The 11,427-nt window shown below is 36.0% G+C and overlaps 1 protein-coding gene across 1 annotated transcript in view; it reads left to right on the forward strand.

Annotated features, from left to right (window-relative positions):
• Positions 1-9,067, forward strand: part of iglon5 (IgLON family member 5) — a 164,369-nt gene extending 155,302 nt beyond the window's left edge. The window contains exon 8 of the mRNA XM_015371900.1: positions 2,833-9,067. Within this exon, the coding sequence (XP_015227386.1) occupies positions 2,833-2,936 (104 nt within the window). The 3' untranslated portion in view covers positions 2,937-9,067. The remainder of the gene's footprint in view (positions 1-2,832) is intronic.
• The last annotated feature ends 2,360 nt before the right edge of the window (positions 9,068-11,427 follow it).

Here is an 11,427-nt window from a genome sequence, read left to right on the forward strand (position 1 = left end):
TTTGTTTAACACATTTTTTGTTATTGCCTTGCCTAATTTGATTAGTAGCTCACTTTTCTTGGTTCATATATGGATGTTATTTAGCTGTGAACTCCTCTGCAGTGAATATCTCTTTTAAAAGTATCTCAAAGTCTACAATTACATCAAACCAATGTGGTCAGAAAAAATATCAGCTTAGCAGGTTGATAAGCTTTCCAGTTCTTTTGCCTCCCACTGAGCAAACCAGCAAAATAACTTTGCAGTGCTCTACTGCATGATTATTGTAATATTTTGCTGTATGTCAGTATATGACTCAGCTTTGATCACATACTGTGAGCCATAGCTAAGATTAGGTAAGAGACTGCCATCATAAACCCCTTCTGCGCTGCAATATAATTAATTCCTGTATCAGACTGTGTGCAATGGATTAATTATTGAATGCCTCTCAGCTGGATGGAATGGGCTTGCTTATCCAAGTGATGATTGCGGACTTATATTAGAGAAAGAAAGTTTGAACAGCTGGATCCATCTTACAGTCCATCAAGTGGACTCCAAATTTCAGCACAGCTAGATGTTGTTTTGGCACAATGATGTAGATACACTTTGTGGATTGCACAGATGTTAAATTAGTCTGAACTCCATAGAGTGGATATGCATTTCACAACAAAAGAAATGCTCACAGTACTACCAGATTTAAGCACTGACTAATCTAGAGCTGGAGTTACTTACTTTTAAATATGTTTATAGGTTTAAATTAGTTCCAATGTCAGGTAAAAGAATAATATTGGCTTATATCGGCTAACCGGTAGTAGCTTCTGTCTATAGTTAATGTAACCCATTTGTTAATGTTTCATGGATAACGTGTTCTTACACCTATTGTTATTGACTATTTTTCTCAGTTTAAAGGTACAGTGTAGGATGCTCTTTTTCTGAGTGGATCATAATAAGTGGTCCTCCTAATTGTCAATCATTCCAGTGATTTGTTTACACAAAGCTGTGCTACATGCTCGTTCCCATTTTCCCTTAGCAGTGGTGAGTCTGACATAGTGGAAAATTGGAAAATCTTCTTTTGGAAAGTAAGCTTGTATGAGCAATGCAAACAGCAACTTTTAAACAGAGCGTGCACGAGGAGAAATGGGCACATGCATGCTCTCACAAGCCTTTGATAGGCATTCCCTTTCATGAGTAGGTACAGGGTTTTGCACGTGCATTGTTTTTAAAGTGGAGAGTACGGGGCTTTTCAAAAATTCTCGAAAATCCTCCAATATACCTAAAAAGTCATATAAATTAATCAAATCTTTTTTTTTTTTTTTTTTAAACACAACATAAGTAATAAAAGTATGTATGATTCATGCTTATATCATAACAGTACAACATTCCATTCTTAAAGATGGAATATCAATATCGTATCGGACATAATAAAGCTATAAAAGGACACCTCTATATGCTGAAACGTATTCTAGTGTGTGCTAGATAAATATACAAATAGTTAACAATGAGTATGCCAGAGGTTTTGGACTCCCAAAACAAAACTGCTCTTTTTAGATGTTGTTGATGATTAATTTGAAAGCTCCTGGATTACGTAGCTTAAGTTGTCCGGTCACTCCCCAAAATGTTCTCAATTGCTCCATAGTTCCTTCATAGTACTGAGGATAAAGGCTAACACTTTACTTTTCTGGCTTCTCAAAGAATTTGAACTAGTTTTGCCATTATAGAATGATAGATGTTAGTTATTAATTTCTCATTGTTTCCTTAGATTGTTGAATAATTTGTTGCCTTTTTCAATGTGCTTAGCCTTCTTCATGTTGTCAAGCTAAGTTGAGCTTTTGGAAGTAAACTTTGGTTTTCAAATTTCAAAACAGTTAATTCATGATTTACTATAATCGACAATTAGTTGAGTTGTTCTTTTTTTTTTTAGACATGGCTGACCTATATGTTTTCTTTTCTTCTAACAAATACATTTGAAAACATGTGGATATAGAAATGTTGATACTGCATAAGTCCTGGCCAGGATAGCTAAAATTGCCACAGGAAAAATATTGTTGTCATCCTTTTAATGGTGTAAAATTAATGATTTCTGATTGTTAAAAATTACAACCTGGATAGTGTTAAAACATGCTGACATGTGTAGGGCTTTAGCATGTTCTGAATATTCATTAAGGTTTCTAAGGTCACCTTTATCCGCTCATGTATCGAACGCAGAGACACCAAAGTGAAATTAATGACTCCTGTGCTTCATCATGGTTATGAAATGTCGTAGTGAAGCAACAAGTACAAAAATTATAAGGTCGTTGGTATTAAGCTTTATGACAGAGATGGTGATATAGATTCAGATGATGTATGTAGCCATCAGTAGGTTCCCTTGTGTAAACTGTTATTTGCAACATATGCACGAATGCTTAATAGATTAGAATTTGTGTAAGCCTGCTATTTATAGCCTAATACTTTGGATAAATAGCTATTTTTTTTTTTATTTCAAGTGCATTAGAATATCAGTTGAATTTTACAGTTGTTGAAATGCTGCAGAAAATGTTTGCTAAATTTAGTTGGCATGTTTTAGTTAGAGACATATAGCGAGTATTTGATACCTGGTTTTATCATTTAATAAATCAGCACAGTCAACAGCCAGAATTTTTTTTTTCCATGAATCAGATTACAAATCGATATGTATGAAGTCATGTGTGAAAATCTCTGAATGTAGATGTAAATTGTGATGGATGGGAGAGCTACTGATGTGGAGATTCTGTCCCTCAGAGTGTAAAAACTAATTTTCTATGTGATAGTAACTTTGCTTTTTTTTCCCCCTTACTCCTTTCCCTGTTCTTTCCTCCGTTCTCCTATTTTTTTCTTCAGGACCAGGAGCTCTCCAGGGGCGAGGGGCCGGTTTACATCCAGGGATGAGTGCCAGCTTGTGCATTTGGGTTTCCCTCTCTGCTGTTCTTCTTGTGAAAGTGTGAAGCTCTTGTTTGTTGGAATCATCCTCAAACACTCCCTGGAAGCCCAATTTCTTCTTCTGCTCCCTCTTGTCTTTCTCTCTCTCTCCCCGCTCTCAACTGAAGGAAAACGGAAATGAAATTCTTTAATTACGAACCCATCACTGTGAACTAAAAGAATATGCATTATTTCAGGAGCCATTGAATCACTGCATCAAACACAACTACTCCCTAGAAATCCCCTGCACATCCTCAATTCAATTATAGTATATTCAACTTAGTCACAATATCCCCTTCTTCTGTTTCTCTTTCACACATAGAATTAGACCTTTTTGCCTTGCAGACTTGTCTGACTTGGTTCTTCCCCCTCCAACCTTTGTTTTCTCCCATTACTCCAACTGAGGTGATGTTGATATAAAGTGTATATTAATGGTGATGGTGACAAATGAGAAAATAGATAATCTAACAACTGTACGGTCATTTATGTAAGATAAAACACAGACTATTGACTGACCTACAATGTTTGCCTTATGGAAATGATACATAAAATCACAATATTTCGGTGGTTATGTATGGAAATGATAGTAATGATGTGATACTGGCTGTCATGTGAAGTTTCACCCTATGATCACACACTTAAACTGAGTGACAACATCTATGTTTTCTTTTATTTTTATTATAGTTATTTCTTATTTTACCAGTGTAGCAGTGAAGCTGCTATGAATGATGTCAAAATGTATTAAAAAAAAGGATGGGTGGTGATGGTGTCAGTCCCCTTTATGTAATTCGGGGAGGTTTATACTAAGTTTTCGCATGTAAACCTCACTACCCAGACCTTTTTAAGCCCCCCCCTTTTCCCCTCCTTGCCTCTGTGTTAAAAGTGCTTTGTGTAGTTGACCTTCATAATGCTAAAGTGTTCTCCGCTGCTCATCAGTCCTTTACCACCTGCCCTCCGCTTTTCATTTCACCACTGTAAATATATGCAGCACAGAGGCCATCTCTGGGACCAACTTCAGATGGCCCCCCATGCAAGACCTTAAGTAAGCCTCAACTACACTTAAGTCTTCTGAAGCAGAAAGAGACTGTTCACTGAAACATCTTCTGTTTCACAGCTTCTGCAGTTCCATCCACTTTGTCGCTTGTTGATAGCATGTACTGGTTAGAGATGTTCCTGTTGTAAGTCCATACGCTCCCTTTCCCTTCCTGCACTGTCTGTTTTTTTTTCTCTGCAAGGTTAGCTGCTTTTACTACTTACTTTTTTGGTGTTAATACTACTACTACCGATGATAATGATGATGCTGATGATGTTAATAAGTATTTGAGTAACAATGAATAGTAGTAATTCCATGCAAGGGAGAAAAAATGAATAAAATATGACGTTGATAAGTTGTGAAAAAAGAGAAAGATTTTCTACTTTGCTCACACACATCGGACAACTTCAATGAAGATATATATAAAAAAAAATGAAACAAAAAAAAAAAGGTGTAAAGGTTTTGAAGTGGTGTGGTCTATTTCACCATGACGGGCTTTTTAAATTTACTTTTGAAACTGTTTAAAGGGGTCATTTCATCCGTGTCCTGGAGTGGTGGCTGGTGATGTAATTTATAATTTGTAACAGTTTATGCGTTTGACTCTTTCTGTGATGCTTTTACCTCTATCAAACACACATTTACACACATCTGTCCTCTTCTCTTTGTGCGTCCTCTACTGACCAGCTATGATAAATGATTTGGATCCATGTTGGTCTCTAGTTGAGGCTGTAAGTCAGTTCTTGTTCTGCCAGACCACAGGGAGATAAAGATGTAATTAGCCATTACTTGTGGCTGGGTGAGCGAAGGAGCTTGAGCTCCACCTGTCCTTTCCGTCGTACAGTTATGGCCACCATAAATCAAGTTCAAGCCTAAAACTGACAAGAATCCTCTTAAAGGACACATCTCACAATGGTGCACAGCCACTACCATTGATGTGTACCTGTGACTAAAAACCCTGTACAGCACAAGCAGCGAGAGGAAATCCCATATTGCATCATGTCTGAATCCATTTCTTGCGTTCAGCTCACATTCAGAGACTATATGCAAATTTGCCATAAAAGTGTATATCGAGGGATGAAGTTACCCCAGCTGAACCCTGACTATTACAACATGACAGGGGAATTACTCAATACTGAATCAAATGTGGAATGTTTTTCTTTTTCTTGTTGTTGTTTAATTTTATTTCTTTATCAAATCAGCAATAACTCCTACTTTTAGTATTTAATGGATTTCCATCATTGTCAAATCTGTGGTGTATTATCTAAAATGATCTGCCATTAACAAGCTCTATCAAAAGTCTGTTGTTGTACTTTTCCTGTATACAGTCCTCGGAAATGATTGTGAAGCTCTGTTAAAATGGCCCTTAATCTAGGACACTACATGTCGTTTCCTCTGCAGTGTATCTGGGTGTTAAAGAACACATATTGTGCATGCAATTACTTGCTCCCAAAACAATGATGGATTCCATTTCAAGCACAATAGCAGGTCATTTGGTCTGTGACTCATTTATTGCTATATTTCTAACCTCTTACTGTCTTTTATTTTAATTTTTTTATTTTAAACTCATGTACTGTTACACGTCAGCTTTCCACTGAGGATTTCAAGCGGCCCATAACATCTGTATGTACATAATATGTTGTTGATAAAGATAAAAAGAAGATAAAAAAAAATGTGGACAACAAAACAACATGCTGTCATGATTGTCAAAGTGTGTTTGGAAATAGCATGTCAGTAATTATATATGGGTGGATTTTGAAAAAAAAAAAAAGATGTCAGATTATCTCTATTATGTATGTAACTTTCAGTGGTGGAAGGTCTTGAAAAAAAGGTACTGGTCTAAACAAAAATCTGAACATCTTAATTGTCAGTCTGTGTTTACACATACATTTGCTTTATTGCACCATATGGCATGCTGCATTAGGATTTACAGCTTGGAAACGTAACTCACTGAAGGTTTTATCAATTATCTGGCGACATTAAATCAAATAATTTTTTTGCCATTATTCTAGAGTAAGGCCTTTTACCATCATTCAGTTCAATATATTTGATTTAAGAAGAAATTGCAAACCATCTCTTCTGAAAGTAAAATCTAGAGATTTCATAACAGCAAGTGCTTACTGCTGTTTTTATATCTTTTAATTGCACAGTATTGACAGTTTTAGATAAGAGTCAATGGAAAAGTTATAAGCTGCTTAAATATTTGACTAGATGATTTTTTTTTTGGTGAAACAGAGATTTTAGCTGAAGAGAGGGTTGTCAAGCTGGAAGATCCCTGGGGTGTAAGATTTAAGGGTAGATGAAGTTCATGCTGAGAAAGCAACCACTCTGATAATCCCCTGGGATGAAACCTTGACAATGCAAAACCAAAAGCTCAGAACCAGAGGGAGTTTCAATGACACTAACCAGACTCTGAACTCTTCATTGAGGGAAAGAAGACTGACAAGCATTCATAACACTTTTCCAAACTTGAGCGCCATGGCCTCCCCCAGGGGAAGGTGTAGCACATTCTATTTATGCTCTCACAATGTAATATGAACATCATTAACATAGCCTTGATCACAAATTCAGTCTGGCCTATTTCTAGTGTGTAAATAACACCCCAACTGGGGTGCAATGAGTTTACAGTGATATAAACAAGACAATTCTTCAGTCCTTAATTACATTCAGCATACCCTGATGAGAAAGTGGTGATTGGCTCCTGTAGCTGGTTATGATGATCTATTTGCAGAGTCGTTCTTAATAAGAGGCCATGTTGTTTGCAGCTCTAAACACTTCAGTCTGTCTACAGTATGTAACATTGTATTGCACTTAATCGCTTTACTTTGATTAGCTGACTTTTATCTTAAAATAAACCAAGAATTTTAATGCATTTTTATTACCTTACATTTGTTAATTATCTTGGTGTATTTAAACATTGCAGGAAGTGGATTGTAAACAATTAACAGCAATCGTACAAAAAAAGGTAGTGTAAATAGTGTCTAAATTGTCCGTATAGAAGTACTGTACTAAAATGTTAAATGCATACTGTAGAAAAACATAATGTACTGTAAGCTTAGCTAAAACAACATGTATACATCTTATAGTTCAATATATTGCAGAAGGCTTAAAGCATAGGCCTTTCTACAGAAGCTTTACTGCTCAGAGCAAACCCTGGAATAGACTTTCAATCCTCCACACAATAGTTAATCAATACATCTGACCGAACGGCTTTGAAATAGAGCAATATCTCCCAAGCCACAGAAACTGGATTGATCAAGTGTCTATAACCCAGCCTTAGAGCAAAGAGCATAATTCATCATGCCTGATACAAGACACCCCTAATTGCACATTGATTTTAGACCCTTTTCTGAAACTATTTGGGCAAGCTGTAATGTCAGCTTGGTAAACTCTGTACTGAGGAGCAAGAGTCAGATCCAGGGAAATAAAGAAATAGTCATTAGTTTCTCATTTCAAGTAAATGCAGCTTAGTATTTTTATTGTTTGCTTTGGTACATAGCGTTTCTGTAACGTGGCATATGCAATTTATTGGCAGGACTATACAGACTTAAATTATGCTACTATGGGGATAATATGCACAGAACAAATAAATTACATGTATCGCAGAGCCTCACAGCATCTAGAGGCAGTATACTACAAGGATATGCTACAACAGAGTGATAATTGCATATGAATCAATATCATTATTCCAAATCCCCTGCTCATGTCCTTTACTGCAAAGCACGTCTAATTCCCATATATTATCCCAATCATCCATTGTTTACATGCTATCCGGAGGCCCATTCTCCTCTCATGGGCAAACTCAGTGTTGCAAGTTTATTAAGAAGCAATCCAGTTTCATTATAGTGGCTAATGTATGCACTCGTATACAGCTTACTAGCTGTCAATGATACTAGGAAAAACTGCATGAGATAAATAGAGATACAGACAGACAGACAGATAGACAGACATATATGTAGTCACAGATGGTATCTTGTCAATCACTCACCTCTCTAAGAGGAGAAGCATCCGCCTAATTAACAGTATGCCGCACACCAATGGCTGGGCAACAGCAACAGTCAAGAAGCACAAAGCAGGAATCTCGCCCACTACGTCTTTCCTAGTCATTAAGTCGCCCACCTCCCATCTCCAACACAGAGAGAGCACCATTACTTGGCCTCTGTGAATAATCGTCCCACGCTCTGCATTTTCCTTGTCAATCAACCAATGGGTAAATATTGTTCACAATGCTGAGGCCTGACAGAGAGGAAAAAAGATGGATTTTATTTTATTATTTTTTTTACCGTTATTTTTGTGCTGATTAATATTGCAGCTATGTTTCAGAAAAGCTGTTATGTTACAAACCTAGCTTAGGCGAAGTCACATCTGCAGGATAATATGCTGGAATCTAGGATACATGAGAAAATAGGAAGGGCGGCTCTGTGCCTCGCGAAGAAATTACTGCTGGGAATAGAAAGAGAAAAATGTCTCATTTGGAAACTAATAAATTTTATTTGAGAAGTCCAACTGTGTATATTTGCTGGAATAAGCTGAGTAGGTGTTGAATGTGAAACCCATCTCTCCCTGTTCCTCTCCTTGTCCATCTCTATCCACACTTTCTTTGATTCCAGAGTCTGTTTTTGTATGCAGATGATCTGTAAAAAAGGGTCCCCAGCCCTTCTTTTTTTTTCAGATTCACCTACTTTTTTGCTGTTTTTGAGGATACATTGAGTAGAACCTAGCACAAGTACTGAAGCGTTGCATGTTGAAGTGTGCATTATCCATTAGTAATTTCAAGGGCCTCGTGTGTGAGCAATATGTGTGCATCTGTGTGTTTGTTTTCCATTTGAGCTCCACTGGGCAGATTGTTTGTGTCTTTCATAACACACACACCTGGATTGCAGGTCTTATTACATTCCTAGAGATTGTTATCAATGTAAACAGGCAAGAAAGAATGAAAGGAACAAAACATTAGTTTTCCATCCTGAGACTTGTTGTTCTGTGCTGTATAGTGATGATTGTATTTTTTTCTTTTTTGCCAATCCTGTCTTTTTTACCTTTATTAATTTGCTGTTGTTTTTTTTTTTTTTCAAAATCCACAAAGTGGAAAATGATATCAAGTGGAGGGAGATAAAAAAAATAAAACAATTTTGTTTTTAACATAACCTATTTTGTGTGTTTTGTTGGCGGAAATGAGGCTGAGGCTGTGATTCAAAACAGGGTTAGGTCAGCTGGTTGCTGCGCCTTACTTTTGGCTTCCTGCTGTGATAAAAACCCTCTGATTTTGAAGCGTTAGCATTGTCGTTTTTGAGTTGTTGTTGTTTTTTTGTGTTTCTGTTTTGCTGTATTAAATGCCTGACATGTCTGGTTTAATAGTTCACTTTGATATTGGGCTCACATCACATTGTTAATCAACAGCAACGGTCTGTGGTGAAGTAAATGAAGGATCCTTAGTGCTGTCAATATTTTTTTATGTGAAAATTATGCCTGTTGCCACATGTTTGGTGTTTTATTCGAGATAATACATGCTCACAGTAGATTTTATCAACCAAAAGACCTCTACCCTTGCCAATTTTTGAAATTCTCTCATTAACACCCTTTTATATTTGAAGTTAGATGATCAAATAAGTAAACAATCACTATAGAATCTAATTTGGTCATAATAGCACTTTGTGTAAACACAAAGCCTTAATTAATTATTTATTAATTGTATTAATAGCAACTGAACTTTTGTCAACCAGAAAACTCAATCCATTTCATTGTAAGATATTAACAGAAACCGGTAAATTGGGAGTGGAGTAAATGGTAAAGTAAAATTCCAAATATTAAAAAAGAAAATCCTGAAAAGTGTGGTGTATTTCAATTCAGCTTCTATGAGCTGATTGTATGGTACCAGTGTTGTGATGGCATATAAATACAAAGGAGCCATGCAGAAAAATACTACAATCCTGCGATCCTGCAAACATTTTTCAAAATCCTAACTTACTTTTGCAGGATCCGGCAATATCATTGAAATATGGGTAAATTCTGAGACGCACCAAACAGCCAATGCAATGAAGGACTCTCATCTGTGGGGAACATTTTTTGATAGTTATTTTGTGAATGGGCTAAATAATGAACATCAAATCGGTGCTTTGGCAGAAGATGTGGTTTTCATAACTGCAGTCAAGCGGTCTACAGATGAAAATGATGATCAAGCCAGCCCTTAGGAGGGTGTTTATCGATCATGCAAACACCATAAATTAGGATAGTATTTGAGAATTTCCTTACTTGAGAGCATCTGTTGGTTTTCCCTTAGTTTCCAAAATTATTAAGACAAGACTGTATGAAAGAACCCTGATGTTTCTCATCAATATTTGATTTAAAATCTCAAAATTAAAATCCTCCATAATCTCACTTTTTATATTGAAATTTGTTGACTGTTATCTGAAAATAAATAAAAAGTGTTTACTGAAAACATTAGCAGCAACCTTGATTAAAATAATGATCAAAACATAGATTTTGGAGGACTTTGATTTTGAAATTCTGAATCAGAAGTTGATAAACTTTGGTGAACAACATCCAAAAGGATTCTATTTTCACCTACAAGTGAGAGTAGTAATGGGAAACGTGTTTGGTCTAATAGTTTTAGGAACTAAGTGAACTATATTTACTATATTTTCATTCTGACAAGCAGACATTACCTTTTCAGACCAGGCAAATATTACTGCTATAATTCCCTACGTTAAAACCACCTAAAAACCCTGTGATGGCTGTTTTAACAGCACTTCTGAAAGTGTCTTCAACCAAGTGCCAAGAAATAAAATCTATCTGGTGTTGTGTGTAGTGACAAATTTCAACACTTAAGAAATATTGCAGGATTTTGAAATTTGTCTAAATAAAGTTTTATTGTATTTTTTTTTTCACCATGTTCTTGCAGGGCTTAGTAAAACTGAAAATTTTGCCTGTTATTTGCAAAATAGCTCAAGATCAGTCACACTGCATGGAGAGAGATGGGACAGTTATTTTGAAGGTATGCCACAGATCCTAAATTTGATTTACATTTGAACTTTGACTAGGCTATAATGGTAAATAGATCTGCTTTAATTCAAATCCCTCTATTGTCCTGCCGTAAGGGATAGTCTCTTGATGGGGGAATCTGTGATACAGAAATTTATTTATTGGATCCTTAATTAGGCAGCATGCTGCAGCTTTTAAAAACATCAATATCAGAACCCCTTTGGTGGGAATATCTAGAAAAGAATAGGTCTCATATCATCCCATGCAGACAAAATTCCATTTGAAACCCCCAAGAAATCATGCAAAAAGGGCCTATTATTTTCAACTTTAAACATAAACAGTACAGGAATAAATCAGTAAAGGAATTGTCTCTGTAAAGTGCCTTTAAATGACATGTGTTGCAAATTAAATAAACTGAGTTGAATTGAAACTGAACTGAATCATTTATAAGACATATTTCAAGGAAAGGATCTGAAACCCTTAATCAATTATGTGGCACTGATAAAAAA

The sequence above is a fragment of the Cyprinodon variegatus genome, unplaced genomic scaffold (assembly GCF_000732505.1).
Source record: "Cyprinodon variegatus isolate N-32 unplaced genomic scaffold, C_variegatus-1.0 Scaffold66, whole genome shotgun sequence".
Lineage (NCBI taxonomy): Eukaryota > Metazoa > Chordata > Actinopteri > Cyprinodontiformes > Cyprinodontidae > Cyprinodon > Cyprinodon variegatus.